General features: G+C 40.8%; 1 protein-coding gene and 1 long non-coding RNA gene across 8 annotated transcripts in view; one reads left to right on the top strand and one right to left on the bottom strand.

The window, feature by feature from the left end:
• The window catches only part of slc25a26 (solute carrier family 25 member 26), a 203286-nt gene extending 181696 nt beyond the window's left edge, over positions 1-21590 (bottom strand). For 4 of the 6 annotated variants that reach the window (XM_043708292.2, XM_043708297.2, XM_043708301.2 and 1 more), the window contains exons 1-3: positions 21476-21590; positions 15969-16125; positions 7285-7394 (exon numbers count right to left, since the gene is read on the bottom strand). In XM_043708292.2, the coding sequence (XP_043564227.1) occupies positions 7285-7394; positions 15969-16125; positions 21476-21508 (300 nt within the window). In that variant the 5' untranslated portion in view covers positions 21509-21590. Of the gene's footprint in view, positions 1-7284; positions 7395-15968; positions 16126-21475 lie in introns of those variants that run through there. The other 2 variants (XM_043708302.2, XM_087994419.1) reach the window with 2 other exon arrangements.
• Positions 21591-21698: 108 nt separating this feature from the next.
• The window catches only part of LOC122559067 (uncharacterized), a 29297-nt gene continuing 23467 nt past the window's right edge, over positions 21699-27528 (top strand). For both annotated transcript variants that reach the window (XR_015759416.1, XR_015759415.1), the window contains exon 1: positions 21699-21769. This is a non-coding gene — a long non-coding RNA (uncharacterized LOC122559067). The remainder of the gene's footprint in view (positions 21770-27528) is intronic.

Genomic DNA, 27528 nt, shown 5'->3' with positions numbered 1-27528 from the left:
TTTCTGATTCATTTCTCAAAAGCTAGCAGCTGGATCACAGAATATTCTCGTGGCAACATGTTAATTTTCACCCAGTGTTTGGACCGAATGGGGAGTGCAGAATCATTTGAATTCTTTTTCTCTCAAAGCAGATGCTCAACTGTGGAAGAGGTATATTTGAATACACAACACTACATTAACCAACTACTTCTTTATCTCAACACAGAAAAATGACAAACTTAAAACTACTATTAATTTTTACCACAATTAAATGCAAGAGTCAGTGTAAAATTACATTCCACACATTCCTGATCTTAACCTGTCATCCCAAGAAGGAGAATGAAAAGAGAGCAACGTGGTCCCTTCAGTTATATCTCAGTTTCACATCACATGAAAGCTTTAGCTTGTTCAAGTAACCAATTGAACTGCACTAATTGTTATTTTACTTGCAAGCAAACTAAAATAATGTTTCAATCAAGGTAAAATAGCAATAATGGTTATCAAAATAATTCTCATTGAAATGAGAATTTCTGATATTAAATGCACTAGACTAGGCTCCATTGCCTTTCACATCTTCTGAACAAAACAATTAATCTGAAATAACATTAAGAAATGCTGTTGCTTCAAGAAGGTATCCTCAAGGTACAGATCACATGATATGGCTTCCTTGTACTTGTACTTTAAAAGCAATCCTTTTGTGTTCAAGATCAACAAATGGTAAAAGGATGTTGAATCATAAAAATGCTGATTTGGCTGTACAATCTTCTACAGGCACAGAATTTTGATGACAGTCATCTTTTCCGGTGACCCCATCTAAAGAATTGCTGACGATCATCAATACAATCATTTTTCTCATCAGTCTTAAAAAGATAACACTAATAATTTAAAATTTGACCAGGTATGTCCATATATGAAGTGAATAATCTCCTCTCAGATGGTAGCGCTTCACATCACATAAACAACATGACATGAAATAATTTTAAATGACGACACCCGGTGTAAAAACTCCAGATCAGAGAAGCTCTTGATGACTAATGTTTAAATATTTTGTATGCTTTTTGGTATTTATTACAGGTGTACAAGGATTTTAAATCATGTCCTTTGGGACCACCCCTATGTCTGTAACCTACATCATTAACTGCTTCAACACAAAACTCTCATCAGCTAACTGAGGGAAAAAAGGTACTTAACACAACAATTACATTTGACTGAGCACATTACATTAAGGATGCCTAATTAGAAACTATTCAACATGCACTGAAAATGATGTTAAAGTTATAACTTCTCAACTTGACTTTTGTTTTAAAATTGGGATTCACAATTATTTAAATCGATGGATGCATCAAATTTGCTTCAGGTCACTACCTCAGGGCCTAAAAGGTCTGTATTCAAGTCCAAACTACCACAGAGGTGTGTCAAAACATGTCCAAGCAAGTTCACGAACTTTTGTTTTTTCACAAAGACTATATAGTGTAATGTTTTAAATCAGGGATGTTACACAATGTTCTTCACATCACATGGAAGCTCTAGTCCTTAAAACTCAAGCAAATTAGTTCTATTTATCCTGTTAAACAATTAATGCGTTGGTCTGTCTCATTTCTTCTGCTCTCGAGTTGTTACATACACAAGAAAAGTATTTAATTGGTGAAGTATTGAAGCCCTGGCAGTGGAATAATACCAAAGAAGGGAAAGCAAGGGAGAATGAAAAGGTTATCTTCAAAGTATAACATAATTTTTACAAGTGTATAGCATTGTTGTCTGACAACTGTGTTTTACTCAGTGAATTAGCTAATTGTATGTACCCTGGCTGAATGGGAAGAAAAGATTATGCTAATCACCAGATCTGTGAACAAACAACTGATTGAGACGACAATGTGTCCCATCACTTTGTGACTTGATTTAAGAGATAATGGGAAATTCAGTATTTTTTCCACATTCAAAGTTTCAAACAGTAAATGAAGGATCATCATTTGAAAACCTTGTGATTTTCAAACAAAACAGATTCACTGTTATGCAGTAACAGGGAAGAGATAGCTCAAGTACAAACTAGGCATAATCATTTGAAATGAAAAGGCAGAAAAGCTAATGCATTCTGGATGACAAAGGAAATAAAATAAAACACAAACAAGAAGCTCACGGTGATGAAAGTTAAGTATTGGTCTAAATATTTGGAAACTTGAGATCTAACTTGGATAGGATTCACAGAGGAGAAAGTGAGGTCTGCAGATGCTGGAGATCAGAGCTGGAAATGTGTTGCTGGAAAAGCGCAGCAGGTCAGGCAGCATCCAGGGAACAGGAGAATCGAAGTTTCGGGCATAAGCCCTTCTTCAGGAATGGGGAAAGTTTGTCCAGCAGGCTAAGATAAAAGGTAGGGAGGAGGGACTTGGGAGAGGGGCGTCGGAAATGTGATAGGTAGAAAGAGGTCAAGATGAGGGTGATAGGTCAGACTGGGGTGGGGGCGGAGAGGTCGGGAAGAAGATACCCCCTGTAAAAACGCCATCCCATTCTCCCAATTCCTTCGACTCCGCCGCATCTGCTCCCAGCAGGACCAGTTCCAAAAACGCACAACACAGATGGCCTCCTTCTTCAAGGACCGCAATTTCCCCCCCGATGTGGTCGACGATGCCCTCCACCGCATCTCTTCCACTTCCCGCTCCTCCGCCCTTGAACCCCGCCCCTCCAACCGCCACCAGGACAGAACCCCACTGGTCCTCACCTACCACCCCACCAATCTCCATGTACAGCGCATCATCCGCCGTCATTTCCGCTACCTCCAAACGGACCCCACCACCAAGGATATATTCCCCTCCCCTCCCCTATCAGCATTCCGTAAAGACCACTCCCTCCGTGACTCCCTCGTCAGATCCACACCCCCCACCAACCCAACCTCCACTCCCGGCACCTTCCCCTGCAACCGCAGGAGGTGCAAGACTTGCGCCCACACCTCCCCCCAAGGCCCCAAAGGAAACTTCCATATCCGCCACAGATTCACCTGCACCTCCACGCATATCATCTATTGCATCCTCTGCACCCGATGTGGCCTCCTCTATATTGGGGAGACAGGACGGATACTTGCGGAGCGTTTCAGAGAACACCTCTGGGACACCCGGACCAACCAACCCAACCACCCTGTAGCTCAACATTTCAATTCCCCCTCCCACTCCACCAAGGATATGCAGGTCTTTGGACTCCTCCATCGTCAGACCACAACAAAACGACGGTTGGAGGAAGAACGCCTCATCTTCCGGCTAGGAACCCTCCAACCACAAGGGATTAACTCGAATTTCACCAGTTTCCTCATTTCCCCTCCCCTCACCCTGTCTCAGTCAAATCCATCAAATTCAGCACCGCCTTCCTAACCTGAGATCTTCTTCCCGACCTCTCCGCCCCCACCCCAGTCTGACCTATCACCCTCACCTTGACCTCTTTCCACCTATCACATTTCCGACACCCCTCTCCCAAGTCCCTCCTCCCTACCTTTTATCTTAGCCTGCTGGACAAACTTTCCCCATTCCTGAAGAAGGGCTTATGCCCGAAACATCGATTCTCCTGTTCCCTGGATGCTGCCTGACCTGCTGCGCTTTTCCAGCAACACATTTCCAGCTAGGATTCACACAGACTTAAGTTTGATTTGATTCATTGCCTTATGGGTTAAGAACAGAAGGACTTCACTGAGTTCTGAGTGTGGTGGTGGGTATCTGGAAGTGTGTATCATGCATTAATTGAGAGAGAACAGATCTATGGTAGCAGAGGAGTTGAGCTTAGCGATCCCCAAAGCAGTTTGCACTGAGAAGCCCCAAGTGGATTAATGTCAGTGAGATAAAGTTCCAGAGACAGGAGGCTGGGTAAGTGGAGTTTAAGGGATCCATGTTAAGAAACATGTGAACTGTGTAGGCAGTTTGCTCAAAGGTCTCATTGAACAGACATTAACTAAAGATGATACTATCAAGTGAATACAGATGTTTGCTGAAAAGAAATAATGTACAGCTGTGCCAACTGAACAAAGAACTTTATAATAGAAACAGGATGATCCTTCCGTAGGTCTAAGCATCTGTAAGATTGCTGAGAAAATAAATGAGTTGAATCATTACTTCTGATATTTCTTATAAGACTGTTTCAGCTAGTTCTCCTACTGTGTGAAATAGTTACTGCTTTATTTTCCTTCTAAATGAAATAAACTTCAATTTTTGTTTTGCTAAAAGTGCATGACAGCCTTTTGTCAATATCTTCAGTGACCTTAGCTGCAAAATTAAAACTTATGGTCAACCAAACCAGATTTCACTCTGGATCTACCTTGTCCATTACTCTCATCAGCTGGAATCACAACATTCATGACAAAAGTCAGGACAAAAATTTAGTTAACAACCAAAATGATGATGAAAAGTATAAGAGGATATTCCAAAAGTTCATATAGAAGGCAAGGCATTACAAGGCAAAATTGCTTGTATCTGGAACACTATTTAATAAGGCAGTAGGAAATGATTACATAAAATATTTCAGTAAGTGGATGATAGGCATTTAGGATGACAAACCTACATGGTTACAGACATAAATTAGGGGTGTGTGGCGAAGTTCAACTGCTCTTTCAAAGTACCAAGACATAATGACAACTGACTGACTGGCCTTCCATACTGGAGAGAAAGCATGCAAGAGGAAGCAATTGCACAAGGATAACAAGTGACAGTGATCTTTAAATGGAAACTCCCATTTAAATGGGACTTGGAAGGTGAAAGTATAGCCTCAAACTGTTATACGAAGAGAGTGTCAGAATATACAGGGTAGGAACAAAAAGACAATAGCTTCCAGCAGAGCCGGCAAATTATTGTACAAACAGTTCCAATGGGTTAAATAAATTATCTTCTCAATCCTTTCCTTAAGGCAAAGGAAAAGGGTTAACTGGACACTTCCTTGTTTGTATTGATATGTTCAATATGAATCGTCAAATATTATTCCAGTATTCCATTTTCTACTGCCAGAATTTTAAATGGAACAGAATACGAAACTCAACAAATTTAAATTGTGTAGTTCCATCACTTTACTCCTGAATGTCAATTCTGTTTAAATCCCCTGCAAATTTCTAAGCATTGCTTTACAATAAAAAGGAAAAACAATGGAATCAGGCAGCCATTGTTGCTTGCTATAAATGCAATATATTTTGTTTTAACTGGCTTTTGGTATTCCAAAATTTGTGGATGAGTTGACATGCCAAGCTAAAAGCCTGCCAATTGCTTTGCCTTGTCATGTCACACTGTATTTTCTAGTATGTCCTGAGGGAGAAAAGGTTTATAAATGCAAGCAAGCGATTCACTTCAACTTGACAAATGAGCTCTCCACAAATACACACATGGAATACAAATGAAGTTAAACCACAATAAGATCAATCAAAAAAGCCAAAGTACTTAAGAAAAACAGAAGCAGAATATAATAAACCTTTGGAAGTCCATACAAATTTGCATCAAAATCAACACAAAATGAGTTTTTAAAATAGTTATGAATTTATTTTGAATCAAACAATACTTACTAAATCTCTATGGTTTCAAATTTTCTCTCAAATGTTGTGACATTGGGGGGCGGGGGGGGCAAAAACTGCATTATACAGAGCGATTGACTATATTTCCATTTGCACTGGTACAGGAGCTTTTCACATCACGTTCTAACCTGTATTTGTACACTACCCTGAAAACATGAGGGACAAAGGGCCAGATGCAATTTGAATGTCATAATGTTCACCCATAAAAATGGTCAACCTTGTTGAAACATTTGCTACAATCATCCAAGAATGACCCCTGGCTGAGGTTGAAATCAATGAGGAAAAAAGTTCAAAAATTATATTCATTAAAGCAGCTCCATCTTAAGAAAATATTTAAACAGTTCTTGGGGGGAAAAAAAAAATCAAAAATCACATCACTAACCCCATGAAACACTAGTTAAAGAACCACAAATAAGACTAATTTAACTTATTCATCATCAAATCAAATCTATCACCTGATGCATTGTGCATTACTCCCTATAATGTCAACTTGCAGCTCCTGAGCAACAGGATAATAGGAAATTCAGCATACTCAAGTGTCAGCACAGATTAAGAACAATTCTTCTGAAAAAAAAAGAAAATGCTAATTCTAAATGGCATTTTTAATTATAAATGCTGATTACAAATCCAAAAGTGACAAATATTTTATATGTGCCAGGGATGCCAAGTGGCTCTACTTTCTCTTGAAAATTCAGAAAATTATTTAAAAGGTGTTGCAATCAAAAAGGGAAAAAAACAGCCATTAGTACAGCTGACTGAATGCACAATACTCCAGGGCAAATTAGGTACTCAACCCATATTTTGGCATCACCTTCTAAATTCAGTGGATAGAATCACAGCTCCAAGCAAAAATTCCAAAACCAGAAACTGAGGTTTTAGAGTTAAAATAATAAACCAATCTGTAGCAGGCACAAAAGAAGATTCAATAGATAAGTTAATCATATTCTGAGGTGAAAATTTCTTTTGCATATTAACTTCACTTTGAACATGTGAAATGTCCTTATTGAGAAAAACAGCAGATCAATAATGCTTTAAATAATTTGTTGCACAAATGGTCAGTTTGTGTAATTGGAAAATAAGCTTTCCACATGTTAAAAAAAAATCCAAGCCTTTGTTGTCTTGAGACTTGATTATTCCAGAGCTCTCGTCATCAGCCGCTCATCTTCCACTCCCCTTGAACTCATCCAAAATTCTGATGTGCATATCCTAACTTCAGGTATAGCATTCTGCTCTTTGACCTACATTGGCTGCTGGCCTGACAATAACTTAATTCTAAAATTCTCAACCTTGTTTACAAAGACCTTATCCCGTCCCACTTGGAAACCACTTCAGCCTTGCCACATTCAGACCTCATGCACCTTCCCAATTTTAATCACACATCCAGCTTCCTGAAACCTCCTCTCTGGATTCTCCTCTCTGGATTCTCCTCCATGGATCTGCCTCACTACATCCCTCTCCTCTTTTATGATATTCTTTAAAATGTATTTGTTTAGTCAAGCTTTTGGCTAGCTATCCTAATTAACTTATATAGCTCTTGTGTTATACTTTCAAGTGCCATTATATCTTGCTTATAAAAAGGAGACATGAACTTTTCACTGTTCTCCAATATGTACTAGTCAAAGTTTTATAAAAATTAATTCAACTACACTTCTAAAATGTACTTAGGAACATTTTACTGTGCTAAAAGGTGCTGCGGGAAGAATGATTAAAAATAAATGCATTTTTATCATTTTCTCATTTTAAACTTACATATCAACATAAAAGTCAGGACTCACCACCTCCCCAAGAGAAGCAGCAATCATGTGGACAATTGGAGCTTGTTTTGTAGACACACATAAACCCAGCACAGATTTTGTACAGTCATAGGTAACGAAGAAAAGTGCAGCTGAAATTAAATATACACAGAAGAAAAATGTTCCAGTCAGTGTAAAAGTATTTTAGCAAATTCTCATGGTAATGGAAAGTGAATTCATTACACAACTCAGCAGACCGACTATCAATCTGCAAATCCTTCTAATACATTTCAGCAAGCAACAGGTATGGGTGCGTCTCCTGGTCGGCCATGCTTAACACAGACTGTTGCTCCTCAAGTTATAACCTCTGGTAACCTGGTACAGAAAAAAATTAGTCATGGAAACAGATGCAGGCTTAAAAAAGGAATAAAATGTTATTTCACGTGGGAGATTATGTTTTTCAAGCAAAACATGTTTTGAGAGCTGGCATCTCTCTTCCCTACTTGGATGACAGTTGCTGAAAACATTTAAAACTGAGCGAAGCTAATACATGCCTTAAAAAGCATGTAAAGTAAGGAATACACAGTGACACAGCTAGATGTCAGCCAGATGCATTTGTGTGAAAGCTCTATTATCGACTATGCGTAGAAGGCCAACAGTACAATACCACAATTACAACCCTGACAGTTTTCAGTCCACTACAAATGCAGATCAAGCCATTCAGAAATTTATCAAAATACTGAGGACCAATTGATGCTGAAACTGGTCTTTGATCCCAGTTCTGTATTACTAACTCCTTTTTGTTAAATCCAGAAGTAACTACACATCATTAATTGAAATTCACTTCCAGTCAGCAACATGAAATACTGCTTCATGGAACAGAATCACAAGAATGCACCAAGATATTTTCAGCAACTTGAGGTCAACTTGGATTCCGGGATAACATACAATTGCCATGTGGAATCAATGCATTTTTTTTTAGCATGTATTTCCTTGATCCAGGTTTGCCTTCTGTAGCCCTTTTACCTCAATTAGAAGCTGGTGAGCACATACATTGCAGAATTTTTATAGCAATGCTGCATTATCATTTGGGTGTTGAAATTTCAAATCAGTTTGTTTTCTCAGCTGAACATAGAAGATCCCATGAAACAATTTAAAGGAGGGTTGTTGTCCTAATGTCCTGGTCAATATACATTCACAGTCAAAATCTCAAATAGGTTAACTGATCATTTATTTCGTTGCAGTTTGTGGAACGTGTACATATACTATATAATATATATTCCATACATGGTGGCTAATTTTCAAACTATGTGAAGCACTTTAGTAATGACCTATGGTCTATAAATTTTTTTTTAAAGTAAACCTTGCTAGCAAAGACAATTCCTAGTTTTGTGACAGAGTGGTTGTGACTAGGGTACAATGAGACAAATAGCATGAGAGAGACTGAGTGATTGCATATTTTATAACACTTGTTCAAATGGTTTAAATAAGAGATTGGAGATTTTGCTGATGAAAAGAAGTATGAAAACACAAGAATGAGCTCTAGCCTTTGAAGTAAAACTAACCGTTAGAATGTGCATTTTAAGAAAAACACAATTCCATTGACTGTGCCTAAAATGGAAAATGTCTGAAATGTCTCATCTACAAAAAGTGAAAAATGCATAATTAATTGGGTATTGTCAGAAGTTGAGTATAAATAACACTGCACTAACCAATTGTTCAAGCAAATGTACAACAAAGTCCTTCTCAATTTCACTGCAATCTAGTTTGAAGTCCATTTTCAAAAGCGTCTGCTGAGAATTAAGCTTCTCATATTGAATCAAAATGCCTTTTTAAGGATAAAAATCTGTTTAAAAAAAACACCCAGAATGTAGCAAATATCTCACATGAAAATGCATACCTTTTAAAAATATGAACAATTAAGGGCTATCATTTCATATCGCCACTGAAAATACATAACTACAACAATTCACAAACTAGCGCAACCATTTAATATTTTTAAAAGCGTTATTGCTTTAGTTCAGAAAAGATGTACAAGGATGTTGCCAGGGTTGGAGGATCTGAGCTACAGGGAGAGGCTGAACAGGCTGGGGCTGTTTTCCCTGGAGCGTCAGAGGCTGAGGGGTGACCTTACAGAGGTTTACAAAATGATGAGGGGGATGGATAGGATAAATAAACAAAGTCTTTTCCTTGGGGTCAGGGAGTCCAGAACTAGAGGGCATAGGTTTAGGGTGAAATGGGAAAGATATAAAAGAGACATAAGGGGCAATTTTTCTTGCAGAGGGTAGTACGTGTATGGAATGAGCTGCCAGAGGATGTGGTGGAGGCTGGTACAATTGCAACATTTAAGAGGCATTTAGATGTGTATATGAATAGGAAGGGTTTGGAGGGATATGGGTCGGGTGCTGGCAGATGGGACTAGATTGGGTTGGGATATGTGGTCGGCATGGACGGGTTGGACCGAAGGGTCTGTTTCCATGCTGTACATCTCTATGAGTCTATTTGTTCACTTTCCTTCTTACAATAAAAAATGCTGCTATAATTCAAGAATAGAAGTTTACTAACAGAGTTGAAAATAGTTTACTACAAAAACACATGCATTTTTAGGTAGCGATTAATCCATCACCTGGGCCCAATTTTAAAATAACTTGAATTTGCACGGTCAGTTTAAAGTATTTTAAATACTTTTTTTAAAAAAAAGTTGCTCAAGCACTCTGGCATCTAAAATAAGCAATTAATAATCATCCTTGAAGATTCACAATCAGGTGCAAATAGCATAAATTCATTGTAGTATTTCATTTGGTATGTGGATAGGGTCAGCTTTTTGAAAGAATGTTGATTTGTTTACCAACATAAAAGATTGGAGACACCTGATTTGCACTGATCCTGACTAACTGATTGTAGAATAATACAGCATAGAAAACCAGTTCATCCATCAAGACTGAATCAGCAATTTGGCTAATCCCACATGCTGAATTTTTTTCACAAAATCAAAGGATTTCTTTATTTGCCTTCAAATATTTATCCTCATTCTTTTGAGGACAATGACTGAAATCTGAATCATTCCAACAATTTTTTTTGCATGTACAGTTTTTCTCATGTATTTTTGAGGAGAAAGTGAGGACTGCAGATGCTGGAGATCAAAGTTGAAACTTTATTGCTGGAACAGCACAGCAGGTCAGGCAACATCCAGGGAACAGGAGATTCGACGTTTCGGGCACAGGCCCTTAAGAAGGGCCTGTGCCCGAAACGTCGAATCTCCTGTTCCCTGGATGCTGCCTGACCTGCTGTGCTGTTCCAGCAATAAAGTTTCAACTTCTCATGTATTTTGCCAATCATCTCAAATCTGTATCCTCCAGTTCTCCATCTTTCCACTTGCGGAAACAGCCTATCTTTAATTTCTCTATTTTCAGCAGCTCTGTCAAATGCTATGCTAATCTTCTCTACTCTAAGAACAACATCCCAACGTCCCCACTCAACCTGGATAACCACTGTTCCCTGAATGACACTACAACAAAATTCCAATATAGGCTGAGTTCAAGTCAGTCTGATGTTACTGTGCAAGTGCGACTTTGCAAAGAAAAAAATTATATGCATTTAAATTAATAGACTGTGTTTTACAACAACAAAAAAAGGATAGCGGAAATACAATCTCTCACTGCTAGAGCGTGTCTGGTAAATCTCTCTTGAAGCATATCCGAAGTGTTCATATCTCTCCGGGAGTGTGGTGCCTAGACATAGGCATAATGATCCAACTTGAAGTTCTTCAATATTTTCTATGGGTTTGCCCAATCTTGAGCAATAACAAACTCTCAGAAGTATGGAAACTACATTCAATAATATTTCATCTGCATACCCATAAACACATCCAGAAGAGAACCACATGGTCCCCAGTTTTCCTCCAAATGAATCAATTTCTGGACAGAAAAATCTATTTATTCACCAGTGATTTCTAAGAAGGAATTTTCACTTGCACATTAAAATTTGATCAGCACATCTGTGTGTAACTTAATTTCCAATCAGCAAAGCTACATGTTTGTATTTTAAAATTAAAATTAGACCAGAGCTCCACTCCTTCACTTAAATGGACAGAAGATGACATTGTCTCCATTTAAGTAATGATACAGAAAGGCACATTTCACTAACTTGCTTGACACTATTAGTAAAAGCATGTTTCACAATCAACAAAAACAATTGGATTGCTCACATAATGGTGGAAATCAATATAAAGTCATGTGATTACCTACAATTGCCATTAAAGTTGATTATGCTTCACCAAAATTAGCTATCTTTAATACCAGCTTTACTCGAGACAAAGCATCAACTTCAGGCTCAGTAATCAATTAACATTCAAATGATCAGTGAGCATCAATCTGCTCATTTAGGTAAATAATACACTGATTTATAGATTTTTAAATTTAATGCTGGCTGTTAGAAAAAGAAAGTTCGGTGAATATTGGTTTAAGTTAACAAGTCGACTGTAACTGCTGACCTTTAAAGTTAATTAAGCAAGCTAATCACTACTGAGGAGCTGAAAACTTGCCTTTGTTTCATGGGTGAAAATCTAATTGTTGATCCAAACTGTTAGCTGATGGACTCATGACATTTGAAGGTAACCAACAAATTATTTTCCAGTAGACTGTCCATGTTAAACTTTATTCCTATGTGCTGATATAGCTAATGAGTGACAGAACCATTCAGTGTTTAGTTGCAAATCTTTAGCAGCTACTTATTTAAGAATATTTAAGTTTGGAGTTATGATATCGATGAGCTACGTACAGCATTAAAAGACTTGGTGCACCTTGCGAAAAGCATCTAGTTTGTGGCACTCCTGTCAAAGGTTCTATCAATAAATAAAGTGAACAGAACAAACAAAAGCAAACAAGGTACATGTACTTAAAACTTAAAAACAATTACATCTTTAAGCCTTACCATACCATTTTGTGAACACTAAAATTAGGTGACTTGGCTAGGGCCAGTTGATGAATTTCTATTACAAATTTACGAAAGAAGTGTGATTATATACCATTTCATGCTTATTCCCATCGAAATGTACAGCATCAACTGAACATTAACCGTTTTTGCACTCTTGATCCTCGGCATGACTAAATCTCCTTATGAAATGCGTACATTTTTGCAAATTTATTTCATTTTGTTCTTAGGAATTCATATTTTTTGGATTTACGTCAAGGTTTCAGCCAACAAATTATGAGTTATGCAAAAGGCTTTACAATATTGTTCTAAACAGAGAAAAAACCTGAATTCAAGATTTTAAAAAGTTAGATCAACTACTGATAAGTTAAATTTCTTTCATACACTTTGCCCAAAACGGCAAAAATACCATTTATGATTCTGTGTTTAAACAAGACAACAACCTTGAAAGGAACAAATAAATATAAACGGAAATGGCATGCATTTCCGCACTGTTTCAGCACTGTCTCCCTTTAGGTGTCTCTATATGATGCAAAATACATACTGTGTCAAGTCTACCCTTAAATGGAGATTGGATGACATCATCCCCATTTAAAAAATGATATACAAGCATATATTTTACCACCTTGTATGACATTATTATTAAGAGTATGTTTCGCAATCAACAAAAACAATCATAAAGCCTGGCCTCTCAACTTCGTGAAGGTTTTTATTTTCCACCTTGCATATTGGTTTTGAAATGCTGTCACTGTTGCAACGTAGTAAATTTGCCAATTAATTTGTACCCAGCAAATGCTAGTCTATTGATACAAAGGACTGGAAACTAGTTTCAAAATGGATTATTTAGAATATTTTCCAAATAAGATTTAATACTTTTAATTCTCATCTAACTTACCTCCAAAATCTATTTTTCCAGTGTTCAGAGTGGAAGTTGAAATTTAGGAAAAAGAACAGAATTGCTGGTAGTGGTCTGTAAGTCCTTAGCAAAACTAGAATCATTGGATATCATGGAAAACACTCTCCACTAGTCAGAGTCATACCTGTCACATAGGAAGATGGTCACGCTTTTTTGAAGGTCAGTGATCTCAGCTCCAGGACATCTCTCCAGGAGTTCCTGCTTCAGTTGCTTCATCAATAACTTTCCCTCGACTAGAGGGTCAGAAGTGGGGATGTTTGCTGATGATTGTACAATGTTCAGCATCATTTGTGAATGCAGTCTGCGTTCAAATGTAACAAATTCTGGACAATATCCAGACGTGGGCTAGAGTAGTAAGTAACATTCATGCCACACGTGCCAGGCACTGGCCATCTCTAATAAGAGACAATCTAATAACTATACCTTGATAGTCAATGGAGATGGTAACTGTCAACATCGAGTTACTATTGACAAGAAATTCAACTGAAGTTGCCATATGGATTGGCTACATTGGCTATATGGATACTCACCTCCTGACTCCCCAAAGCCTGTCTACCATCTAAATTGACAAGTAATGGAGTCATACAGGACTGAGGAGAAAGTGATGACTACAGATGCTGGAAATCAGAGCTGAAAAATGTGTTGCTGGAAAAGCGCAACAGGTCAGCCAGCATCAAAGGAGCAGGAGAATCAACATTTCGGGCAGAAGCCCTTCTTCAGAAATCCTGAAGAAGGGCTTATGCCCAAAATGTCAATTCTCCTGCTCCTTTGATGCTGCCTGACCTGCTGCGCTTTTCCAGCAACACATTTTTCAGCTCATACAGGACTGAAACAGACACGGAATACTCCCACTTGCCTGGATGGATGCAGTTCTAACAATACTCAAGAAACTTGTCACTAAACATGACGAAGCAGTCTGCTTGACTGGCACGATATTCACAAGCATCCACTCCCACCATCACCGATGCTCAGTAACAGCAGTGTGTACTATCTACAAGATGCACTGCAGAAATTCACCCAAGAATCCTTACACAGCAACTGCCAAATCCACAACCGCTTCCATTGAAAAGGAAAAAGCAACTGCTACCTGGGAACCCTACACCTGAAAGATCTCCTCGAAGCCACTGACCATCCTGACTTAGAAATATATCACTATTCCTTCACAGTTGCTGAGTTAAAATCCTGGAATTTCCTCCCTAAAGAAATTGTGGGTCAACCTACAGCATATGGACAGCAAGGGTTCAGGAAGGCAGCTCACACCACCATCCCAAGGACAACTAGAGACAGGCATTAAAGTTGCTGGCCACCAGCAACACTCTCGTCACACAGGGAAAAAGAAAAAACAAAACTTTAAATTAAGAAAATTGTGGTACATCCAGATCACAGAACTTTGTGATGCTGAGACAGCAGAGGAGACCAAGAGTAGTGGTGTTAAAGTAAAGCTGAATGATATTAATATACACAAAACCTGAAAGAATTATGAATAAAGTCGCTAAGGAGCAGATGCAATTCAAAACTAAAAGGGAGACAGTTGGCTAGGAGACCCCAGAGACAATGGTGTGAGAGGACTGGGACTGAAACTATTGTAGGAGATTCTCTGGCTGTCCTTGCACAGAGAAGAATGGACCCAAGCATGGTCATTTCACTCAGCTGGACATCAGAGGAAAAGGTGCTGCTAGCATGGCCAACTACGGCAAAAGCTGCAGAGAGGTTGAGAAATGAGTGCACAGCAATCAGAGTTGCAATGTATGACTTAATTTAGACTGTTATATTGCAATAACACAATGAGACATGGAAATGAGAAAAAAAGGGACAGACACTAAATTAGACGGTACGAATATCTGAATGAATCAATGAATGATTTATTGTTGCATATCTTGAAAATGCTGTGAAAAGTGTTTTGCCGCCACAATCCGGCGCCATTTGAGTTACAATAAAGATGGAAAGAAATTACTTATATAAGAGTTCATCTTCTGTTGAAATTGGGGTCTCAAGCACAGCTTCAGCGCTTCTGCCCGGTGTTCCAGTCATCAAAGAGTCCCGCTCCGGAAACAGCGATGACAACACTGATGCCACAGAGATCCCGGCTCTGCTGCTACTACTTCCACCGCCCCACTACCAGGAGTCCAGGCCACATGCCTCACCACCAGGCCATCAGGAGTCCTGATTCATGCTGCAAACGCTGCAGCCACAGGCCAGCCAAAACTGCTTTGGCCTCGAAGATGAAGAAGAAAGGAGAAAGAAAAAGAAAAACGACAAAAAGTAGATAGAGAAAATGATGATGCCAGTCTGGAGCACTATTTAATATGCCGGCGCCATTTTGAACATCTTTGGAGAGGGAAGGATGGCTAGTGATGGAGTGGCAGTTTGCAAAAACATTAAAACTTGACTGCTTTTTTTGGGAAGGTGAGGGATGGCAGCATACTTGAAAGAGAGGGTGACAGTATCTGAGAAAATTCAACCATTGTGAGCCCTCAGAAGGGAAGTCAGGTGGTAAATAGTTGAATGGGAATAGAAACAGAGTGGATCTCATACACAAGATCAGCTTGAAGAGACCATGATGGAATAGGAGGAGTCAAGCTACAAGATACATGTTAAGGGCTGAGGTGGAAAGGTCTGTTTAGCAGGTAAGGGAAGCATGTGACACCCAAATGGTCTCATCTTAATGTCCTCAAACTGAAGACAGTTAGTCTGTTTAGACTACAGAAAGATTAAAAATTTAACACAACATTCAGCAATTTAGAAGGAACACCTTTAAAATAAAGTACTTAAAATGCTCTATTCTACACATACATTACAAAAATTTAGATATTCTCTGTGACCATATATTTTCAAAGACTTCCAGATGAAAGCAGGAGTTAGATTAACAGGAATTTACCATTAGGAAAGGACCCTAAGGCAGCAGAAGGAACACCAGCATAAATCCCACGGAACCCTCCAGCGTTGTAGAATCCCTGCTGGCTCTGTAGTCTGGTTTTTATGGTATCCAGTGGGAAGAGTGTCAGATCCACACACATTCCTGCCAGGCCACCAGCCTAAAATGACAAGGATAAGTTAAGTTATCTTCACATCATCACATTCATGAACAGTTATAAACAGACTGCACTTTCAAGAAATTATTTTCTACTGTAAAAACCTTTATCATATTACTTCTTATGGCATAAACTTTTAAGTTATCCAAATTACAGGCTCAAAAAAATAGGATATACGCAGATGGTTCATGTGAAGCATATTTCTAAAATGTCAAAATGTTATTATTTTTCTGAAAGGACAAATGTTTAAAAATCACAAGATTGTTATGACCGCAAAGACCAGATTCCTGTTTAGTATACAAGCTGACCTAGAAATGGTGACAAAGAAATAATCAACCAAGGATTCGCACTGTAATAAACTGGCATTGATTCTATTACAACCATTGACTTTTCAATGAGGGCATTATAACACTAAAGCCAGAACACAGTATTATGTGTGATCATCTCTTTTTCACTGTTTATTACATCTTGACACTAATGAAGTCAATGCTTCATAATCACTCCCATCTATCTGAAATTTGAAGACTTTCTTATAAATCTTCTAAAAGGACTTCTTTAAAGTCCTAAAACATACATATAAATGTTGAGATATTTTGATTTTTAGACCTCTGTTCATTATTGCTTAAATGAGCTATGCATTGAAACTTTTTTCCCTAAAAATTGTAGAGCCTAAGGAATTTGTTAACCAATGAACACTTCGCACCTATTAGGTTATCATGGAGAGGTTCAGGAAGGGGAGCGACCCAACCTCAAATTCATAACACCTTCCACCCCGACCACAAAATCGGGCACTCTCATCCACCTGGCTGAACCGGTCCTCACCCTCAACAACTTCTACTTCCAATCCTCCCACTTCCTCCAAACCAAAGGGGTAGCCATGGACAACCGCATGGGACACGGCTGTGCCTGCCTGTTTGTCGGATACGTGGCACAGTTCCATCTTCCGCAGTTAGACCAGCACTACCCCCTCACCCCCCGTTCCTCCGCTACATCAATGACTGAATCGGCCCCGCCTCATGCTCCCACGAGGAGATTGAACAGTTCATCAATTTCACTAACACCTTCCACCCTGACCTCAAATTCACTTGGACCATCCTCGACACCTCCCTCCCCTTCCTGGACCTCTGCATCACTGTCTCCAGTGGCTGACTAACCACAGACATCTACTACAAGCCGCAAATGACTGCCACAGCTACCTAGACTACACCTGCTCCCACCCTACCACCTGTAAAAACGCCATCCCTTATGCCAAATTCCTCCACCTCCGCCGCATCTGTTCCCAGGATGACCAATCCCACCTCAAAGTCCCAGATGGCCTCCTTCTTCCATGATTGCAACTTCCCTGCCAATGTGGTTGACGATGCCCTCCAGTGCACCTCCTCCACTTCACGCGTCACCACCTTTGAACCACACGCCTCCCAAAGCAACAAGGACAGAACCCCCACCAACCTCCATATATACACTGCATCATCCTCCGCCATTTCCGCCACCTCCGTAAGGACCCCACCACCAAAGATATATTTCCCTCCCCACCCCTATCAGCATTCCGGAGAGACCATTCCCTCCGCAACTCCCTCATCAGGTCCATGCCCCCCACCAGCCCACACCATACTCCTGGCACCTTTGCCTGCCACCCGCTGGAAGTGCAAAACCTGCACCCACACTACTCCCCTCACCTCCACCCAAGGCCCCAAGACATCCTTCCACATCCATCAGACAGTTACCTGTACCTCTACCAATGTCACCTACTGCATCAGTTGCACCCGGTGTGCTCTCCTCTACATCGAGGCGACAAGACATCTTCTTGCAGATCGCTTCAGGGAACATCTCTGGGACACCCGCATCTACCTACCCCACCGTCCCATGGCTGAACACTTCAACTCCCCCTCCCACACCATCAAGGACATGCTGGTCCTGGGTCTCCACCACCACCAAACTGTTACCACCCAATGCCTGGAAGAAGAACGCCTCATATTCCACCTTGGAAGCCTGCAACCACACTCCACAAATGTGGATTTCAACAGCTTCCTTATTTCCCCTCCCCCCACATCAACCCAGCCCCAAGCCTCCAACTCCGCACCACCCTCCAGACCTGTCCGTCATCCACCCTCCGACCTATCACCTTCTCCCTCACCTTCATCCATCTATCGCTTTCTCAGCTACCTTCCCTCCAACCCCACCCCCTTTCCTATTCATCTCTTAGCCGCAGCCCACATGCCTCATCCCTGGTGAAGGGCTTATGCCCGAAACTTTGATTTTCCTGCTCCTCGGATGCTGCCTGATTGGCTGTGCTTTCCCTGCAACACATTCTTGTCTCTGATCTCCAGTATCTGCAGTCCTCACTTTCTCCTCACATCTGTAGAGTGTGTTGGTTGCTTGAAGAACTCTGACTTAGTATTGATGAGCTGTAGTGTCAGCTTTGAACATTTGACACATCAGGAGGAGACTGAGTTACCTGGATGGTAAAAACAAGGACTGCAGATGATGGAAACCAGAGTCTAGATTAGAGTGGTGCTGGAAAAGTACAGCAAGTCAGGCAGCATCCGAGGACCAAGAAGATCGCCGTTTCGGGCAACTATTCCTGATGAAGGGCTTTTGCCTGAAACGTCGATTTTCCTGCTCCTCGGATGCTGCCTGACATGCTGTGCTTTTCCAGCACCACTCTAATCTAGACCCCAGAGTTACCTGGACACTGTTTTACGAGACAATCACACACCTTAGATTAACTACCTCAAATTCGGTCAGTGATCAGGGAGAGGGAGGTGTAACTACGAGCGAGAGAGGTAGAAGGATCCAGGAGGAAATGCTGAAAGATCTTCACCCCTTGAGTTTGTCTAACAGGTTTAAGATTCTTGCTCCCTGTGTAGATGAGAATGGTGACTGTAGGGAGGATGAGCAAACTGACCACAGCATCATGGTACAGGGAGCCATTCAATAGGGAGGAGTATGGAGAAATGTAGTTGTAATTGGTGATAGTATAGTCGGGGTAATAGACTGTTCTCTGTGGCCAGGAACAAGAGTCCTAAAGGCTATGTTGCCTGCCTTGTGCCTGGATTCAAGATATCTCATCTGGGCTGCAAAGGAACTTGGTTGAGAGGGGAAGATTCAACTATCATGTTCCATGTAGATTCCAGGGATAACAGGAAAGGGGTTCTGCCGAGGAGAACAAGCAGCTTGGAGCTAAATCGAAAGCAGAACCAAAAGGTAGTAGTCTCTAGATTACTACCCAAGTCACAAACTAATTTGCATAGGGTTAACAAGATTAAAAAGGAAATCTGATGTGCAAAGGCACTTGGGAGTCCTAGTTCATGATTCTCTCAAGGTTAACATGCAGGTTCATTTGGCAATTTTGGAGGCAAATGCAATGTTCGCATTCATTTCAAGAGGGCTAGAATAAAAGATGTACAGCTGAGGCTACATTTGGAATATTCTGAACGGTTTTGGGCCCTGTATCTGAGGAAGGATGTGCTGGTCTTGAAGGAGGTCCAAAGGAGGATTACAAGAATGATCCCAGGGAAGGACTTGTCATATGAGGAGCAGTTGAGGACTCGGTCTGTACTCGAAGCTGAGAAGGATAAAGGGGAATCTCACTGAAATTTACAGAATACAGAGAGACCTGGACAGATTGGACATGAAGAACATAGTTTCCACCAGTAGGAGAGACTAGAACCCAAGAGCATAGCCTCAGAGCAAAAGCACAATCCTTTAGAACTGAGAAGAAGAATTTTTCAGCCAGAGAGTGGTTAATCTGTGGAACTCATTGCCGCAGAAGGCTGCGCAGGCCAAGTCATTGAGTATATAGATAGATTCTTGGTTAGTAATAGGATCAAGGGTTACAGGGAGAAGGCAGGAGAATGGGGGTTGAGGAACATATCAGCCATGATCGAATGGTGGAGCAGACTTGATGGACAGAATGGCCTAATTCTGCTTCTGTATCTAATGGCTTAATTCTATAATCTGCTGCCTTGGTTGACTGCATGAGTTAGTTTCTCCTGTAAAGACAGCTCTAAACACACAAAAATAATTGTTTGATAACCAATCAAGTTAACTGAAAATCAGATGATAGAATATAACTGGTTATTTCTGTATGTCCTCTTGTGTGCAACTACTGTTGAGTCAAGAACCTTTTGAGAAGCTCTACTTGAATTTCTATACCCAGTTTTTTTAAAACATGGTTTGTTGTAATAACTCCCCCATTTCATAAACAAAAAAGATGACAAAGTTAACATGAAAATGCTCATCCAAGCCGCTATCAAGCACAATCTTTTTAGGTATAATAGCAATTCACCATGTGGAAATTCTGGGTCCTGTGTGTTCTGACTGTATCTTGTTCACAGTATCCCTTTCACTCACCATGTTGAAAAATCAAAAAAGTCTTTATCTATCTGATCGAATCTATTTTACTTAAATAAACTTTATATTTATTTAATGCTGAAAAACAAGGGAAAAAGTGAGGGCTGCAGATGCTGGAGATCAGAGCTGAAAATGTGTTGCTAGAAAAGCGCAGGTCAGGCAGCATCCAGGGAACAGGAGAATCGACGTTTCGGGCATAAGCCTCAGTGACTGTGTGGAGTTTGCACATTCTCCCCTTGTCTGCGTGGGTTTCCAACGGTTGCTCTGTTTCCTCCCATAGTCCAAAGTCCTGAAGAAGGGCTTATGCCCGAAACGTCGATTCTCCTGTTCCTTGAAAAACAAGGGAGTCAAGGAATAGGGGGAAGAGGCATAAAAATGGATTTGAGCCCACAACCAGATGAGTCGGGTCTTACTAGATGGCAGAATAATTTTGAAGGGTGAATGGCTTATTCACGTTTTTAAAAGTCGTGAGAGACTTGAATTTACTTAACATCGTGCACAACACCGAAGTGTCCCAATGCATTTAACAGTCAACTTCAGAAATGCAGCTGCTGTGGGAAATTGAGAATTCAATTAAACACGTAGTTATCTTTCAATTAGTAAACGCCATTCGTCAGGTTAACAAGGAAAATCCCCTAACTTCACTGTCACTGCTACAGCACAATGAAAAGTATATATAAATGTATATAAACAAATGGAAAAATGCTTGTTACAAAATACACAGGTTTTTACTTCAACTGTTCATTCGTTAATTGCTGGGTAGAAATTTAAATATACTAATGTCTCCATAATGCTTGCTGTTTAATAACAAATCAACATACAAAACATCTGCTAAAACCTCCGAGTAAACAAAAAAAAACATTAAAACGCTCCTCATGCGGAGTTCCACGTTATTTTCTTATTTGATAGATGCTGGGCTAGTAAAATCAAACTGATTCCTTCCTTTCCTGCAAATAAGTTTTCAAACGGCAGCCATCATGCTCTTAATAGAAGGGCTCACCCCAAGAGAGGCGAGAAACTCTCTCCCCTCCATCAGTCCGCTCAGAAAGTGCGTTCAGCTAAACTCGCGAGTGAAACTCAGCTCCTCCTGGGCGCCGCTATGGTCACTCCAGATACTGCTTCCGGGGTCAAGGCTGGCAGCTCCTTCCGGTTGCCGCAGTGACCCGGAAGAGTTAGTGAGTGAGCGGCTGGCATAAAGTGGCTGTTGAACTGGGCGGTGGATCGGAGTTTACATCAAAACATCCGTCTGCATCTCACATCAAGCTGATATCTTGAGGAAAAAAAAAGTAAACAGGTTAGAGTCGAGAAGGGTCAATGCTTTAAACACCAGGATCGATGGGTAAGGCCAGACAGAGGGTGGGGGTCAGGATTGAGCTGGCAACTACATCCCTACCTCATCTTACTCCTAACCAACACCAACTCTTGTTTTCCACCAAAGCCAAACTGTGAACATTGAAGCAAAATATGATTTTCAGTCAGGCAAAGAGACACCAACAGCCAAAACAATTTCAATTCCAGGATTGATGAACCAGTCCACCTTGTGGTCTGGAACCCATATCTGAAACCATGGATAGCTTCTCCTTGCCACAGTTGGGAGGAGTGTGATCATCACTACTTAATTTGTGTACTCCTTCGACTGCTTTGCAGATATTTAAAAGGCAGATCAAATTTCCCATTGGTAAAGGGTGGCGCAGTGGCTCAGTGGTTCGCACTGCTGCCTCACAGCACCAGCCTCAGTGACTGTGTGGAGTTTGCACATTCTCCCCTTGTCTGCGTGGGTTTCCAACGGTTGCTCTGGTTTCCTCCCATAGTCCAAAGATGTGCAGGTCAGGTGAATTGATCATGCTAAATTGCCTATAGTGCTAGGTGCATTAGTCAGAGGGAAGTGGGTTGACTCTTCAGAGGGTTAGTGTGGACTTGTTGGCCCACGGGGCCTGTTTCCACACTAGGGGAATCTAATAAAAGTGGACTGGGGAAAAAGTGATATAAGGGGTAAGGAAGAAAAGGTTGTGACAAAAGAACATTGTTCACAGTATTGGTCCAAGAACTAATAGGCAGGCTTGGACATTATTGAGAACATGGAAAGATTCTTCTACCTGTCACTTCAGTTTACTGAGGATCTCTGGTACACCTGTCTGCTGTTCCTATGCCTCTCTCTGCAGGTTGGCCATGTGACTCATAGCTGGATACAGAGTCATTTCTATATGGTGCTTGGCCTCTAGCAGTCCTCCATCCGTCAGAGCACTCTAAAGCTTCTCCTTCCACCAGCTGTGGGCTTGTGTTAGTGACTCATTAATCAGATTGTATCCCACAGACCAAACTATCAAGTGCACCAATAGAGGTGAGAATATCTGTACTGATGGATGATGCAAGGGAACACCTTTCCAGTGCGTCATCTGAAAGGTCACAAGCGTGATTTTCAGCGATGGTGTTCTGTCTGACCCGGAGATCAATTTCTGACAATATATCTGCTTCATCACTAATACCTCTAATTTATAACTACATAACATCACTCAGCTGTGCCTCTGCCTCAGCTCAACCAAAGCTTTGTGATTTATGAAACTGAATATTTCAGTACTGCTGTGACCAATCTGCCAATGTCCATGAAGTTGAATTCATTTAAATCTAAGTCTGAACTGCTGGTGTCATAACTCACACCAAATCCAATTTGTGCAGGGAGTACACTCTCAGCCATGCAGTTGCAGTACCTGTGACATCAGTGCAAACAAGTAAACTTAAATAACATAAGGAGCTGAAACAGAAATTGCTGAAGAAACTCAGCTAGTCTGGCAACATCTGTGGAGAGAAAGCAGCGTTAATGTTTCAGATCAAGTGACCCTTCTTCAGAACAGAAATAAACTTGCTCACTGACTGACTATATATTCTTGGAGACTTCCATCATTTGTATTGTTGAATCTGCAGGGATGAAGTGGCATAATCTCACCTTACTAAGTGTATAGGCTTGCTATCTAACACTCTAGACTTTGCACCTGTGGAACTGTAACATGGGCAGCAAGTGGGATGTGGGAATTGTAGCTAGCAGTGAAGGGACAGCCAACCACAAGGTGGGCAACAACCATCCAGCCAGACAGTGAGATAGAGGCAGCAGAAACAAGAGCACTACTTCAGATTTTGGTTCCATGTCCAATGGGGTGTGGGTGCAAATGGGACTATATTAATTTAGGATAGCTGGTCGGCATGGATGAGTTGGACCAGAGAGTTTGTTTCCGTGCTGTACACCTCTATGACTCTATGACCAGTGGTGAAATGTAGAACGAGACCTTACTACTTTCCTTGGTAACAGGTTTGTTTGCAGAATGTAAACTTACATGTGGTTCTTCCTGCCTCCTACCTCAGTGAAAAAATCCTGTCTTTCAGAAATGCTTGAAGATATTTTCTAATCAATCAGTTCAGAGATATTATGATACACCTCTGGAGCAAGTGGGAATTTAACCCTGGCCTAGTAATGGGGACACGATCACTGCAGCGCCAGAGCCCTCTACAAGGAGAACCTGATGACATTGAACTTGGGCGATCTGGTCCAGTAGTAGGACCACTGCACCACAAGAGCCCTATAAATGCATTAATATATTTTCTAAGCAGTCTGTCCAGAAATATATTATTACACACTTCTGGAGCAGGTGGGATTTGAACCAGGTCTCCTGGCTCAGTGATAGAGGCACTACCACTGTACCTGGACCTAATTAAAAATGCCCCTCACCTGTTTAGCTGAACAAAGTAATTAACATTCCACTAACAGAATCCCCTTTCCTTTAAGCAAAAACTTGATCACACACTCAGTTAATTATAAAGCATATCAATGAGAAAAGTTATTTTCCAAATTACAGAAAAGGCCCTCTCTTCCAATAATTCCTTTGAACAAGCATTCCTTTTCAGTAAAGCAGCCCAGGCGTTAATGATTTGCATTGACCTTAGATGGTCTTTTTTCTCTAATGTTCACCAGCAAGGTCAATCCTTAAACTGTTCTCAGTCGCACTGTTAAAATTATGTTATCCCATAGATTCTGTTCACAAAAATGACTCCAAATTTTCAGTTACCAAATTTTCAGTCACTTCAACACATTACCGTATTTCCTGGCCAATATTTCCATTTCAGGCCTGCTGCAGTTGTCCCACAAAGCTCAGCGCAAGCTGGAATAACAGCACCTCATTTTCCACTTGGGGGCCATGAAGCCTTCAGGACTCGATGTCAAGTTTAATAGTTTTTGAACCTAAATATGTTCCTCTATGCCTTTTACCCACTATCACACCCCTGGTCATGTCACGTCATGGGCTGCTTTCAGCACCAGCAACCCATTTTTATCTACTTATAGTCCCCATTACAATCTTTTTTATCTCCTGAGCTTATCATTATCTATCCCTTCATAGACCTAACTGTCTTTTGCTCTCTCTCTCTCTCTCTCTCTCTCTCTGTGCTCTGCCTCTACCTGTTTGCTGACTTCTGTCTTCAGCATATATACCATCTTTTCCTAGCTACTAATAGTTCTGAAGAACCATCACTGGATGCAAAGCATCAACTCTACTTTCTATCCACATATGTTGCCAGACCTGCTGAGTTTCTTCAACAATTTCTGTTGTTTCACATTTTGAGCATCTGCGTTTTTTTTGTTTTATTTATCCCATATCCACACAGATTTCAACGGGCAAACATTTTTCAGAATGCCCTAAACATACAGTTTTCCTCAAAATGTCTGAAAAGTAAAATCCCACATCTGTTGTTTTTGCTGGAGTAGAGAGTTTCTGCTGCTCGGATACTTTTAACCCTACTTTCCATTTTCATGGTTTTTCTAAGCCAAGGGACAAGACATTTCCATTTTCATTCACCAGGAATATCACTAATTCAGCTGTACTCAAATAACCATGTGGAGGTTTAGCATGGACATTGTCACTAAAAAAGACACATTTTATGTCCTTCCTTAAGACCATAAGACGCGAGCAGAAATTAGGCCATTCAGCCCATCGAGTCTGCTCCGCCATTCAATCATGGTTGATAAGTTTCTCAACCCACTCTCCCGCTTTCTCCCCATAACCCTTGATCCTCTTGTCAATCAAGAATCTATCTACCTTTTTCTTAAATATACTCAATGACCTGGCCTCCACAGCCTTCTGTGGTAATGAATCCCACAGATCCACAACTCTCTGGCTGAATAGGTTTCACCTTATCTCCATTCTAAAAGGCCTTTCCTTTACTCTAAGGGTGTGCCCTTTGGTCCTAGTCTCTCCTGCCAATGGAAACATCTTCCCAAAGTCCACTCTGCCCAGGCTGTTCAGTATTCCGTACATTTCATTGAGATCCCCCCCCCACCCCCATCCTTCTAAACTCCATCAAGTATAGACCCAGAGTCCTCATTCTTGGAATCTTTCTCATGAACCTCTTCTGGACCTGCTTCAGGGCCAGTACATCCTGAGGTATAGGCACCAAAATTGCTCATAGTCTGTAGTCTGACCAGCACTTAATAAAGCCTCAGAAGTACATCCCTGCTTTTATATTCTAATCCTCCCGAATAAATGCCAACATTGTGCCTTCTGCACTACCAACTCAACATACAAGTTTACCTTAAGAGTATCCTGAACGAGGACTCCCAAGTCTCTTTGCACGTCAGATTTCTGAATTTTCTCCCCATTTAAAAAATAATCTATGCCTCTATTTTTTCTACCCCCAACCCCAAACTGCATGACCTGATACTTTCCCATGTTATATTCCATCTGCCACTTCTTTGCCCACTCTCCTAACCTGTCTAAATCCTTCTGCAGCTCTTGCCCCCCCCCCCCCGATCATCTGCAAACATAGTTAGAATGCCCTCCATTCCTTCATCGAGATCATTAATGCATAATGTGAAAAGTTGTGGTCCTAACACTGACCCTTATGGAACACCACTAGTCACCGGCTGCCATCCTGAGAACGACCCTTTTATCCCCACTCTCTGCTTGCTGCCAGACAGCCAATCTTCTAACCATGCTAGCACCTGGCCTCCAACACCATTGATCCAGAATATGTTGAAGGTGTTGGCCCCCTGTGTTCTCTGTCCAGTTAAACCTGTTGGACTATAACCTGGTGTTGTGTGATTTTTAACTTTGTACACCCCAGTCCAACACCAGCATCTCCAAATCATCATTGCAAAGGTAATTGAATACAAAAGAAGGAAGGAAAAGGTTCAGTGTTACTATTCAGAGGCAGGTAACTGAACCAAAACGGCCTTTCTACCTGTGTATTTGTAACACAGTAAAACTGAACCAGTAACTACTGGTTCTTAACCAGAATTATAAATGACCAATCTCAGACTTCACAAACAATTAACTTCCAGACATCAGTTTTGTACCTCATACAAAAGACTTAACTATTTGTTAAATATTAAGTAACTTTAGCAGGGACAACACTAAACAACTTGGTTATCTGATTCATATCTGTGCTTAAAAGCCAAAACATTTTTGAACCCCCAACCCCCGCCGCATTCTCATAGGAGACAGACAGACAAATAATCACAGTTAAGTGATATATAAAAGAAAATCGCAAACTGGCCAGATTACTTAAATCCTTTCAGGTTACATTGTTTCCCAGGCATAAATTAACTCGGCGAAAGTGAGGACTGCAGATGTTGGAGATTAGAGTCAAGAGTGTGGTGCTGGAAAAGGCTCATTCTTGATGAAGGGCTTTTGCCCGAAACGTCGATTTTCCTACTCCTCGGATGCTGCCTGACCTTCTGTGCTTTTCCAGCACCACACTCTCGACTCACAGGCATAAACGTTGACTCGTTGGCTGTTTTTCTGAGACATAGATCAGGGTCACCTCAGTTCACCAGGCAAAGGCAGCAATACTTCTAATTCAGGTTTCTACTCTTTGGGCTTTCAAATCTTTATCCTGTCTCAGCAGCAGCCCAGACATAGCTCTCAGAATGCATGGTTCCAAGAAACCTGAATACTGGTTCGGCCCTGATAAACTGATCAACTCCTCCTGATGCCTCAATTACCATTCAGCAATTGAACATAGGATCTTTTCAGACTTGCTGGAATCAGCCACAGGTACTAACCTCAT

This window comes from Chiloscyllium plagiosum, unplaced genomic scaffold (assembly GCF_037043375.1).
Source record: "Chiloscyllium plagiosum isolate Xiang-an unplaced genomic scaffold, Cpla_swu_hap1 HiC_scaffold_14, whole genome shotgun sequence".
In the NCBI taxonomy this organism is placed as follows: domain Eukaryota; kingdom Metazoa; phylum Chordata; class Chondrichthyes; order Orectolobiformes; family Hemiscylliidae; genus Chiloscyllium; species Chiloscyllium plagiosum.
This window is presented reverse-complemented; position numbering and strand designations above follow the sequence as displayed.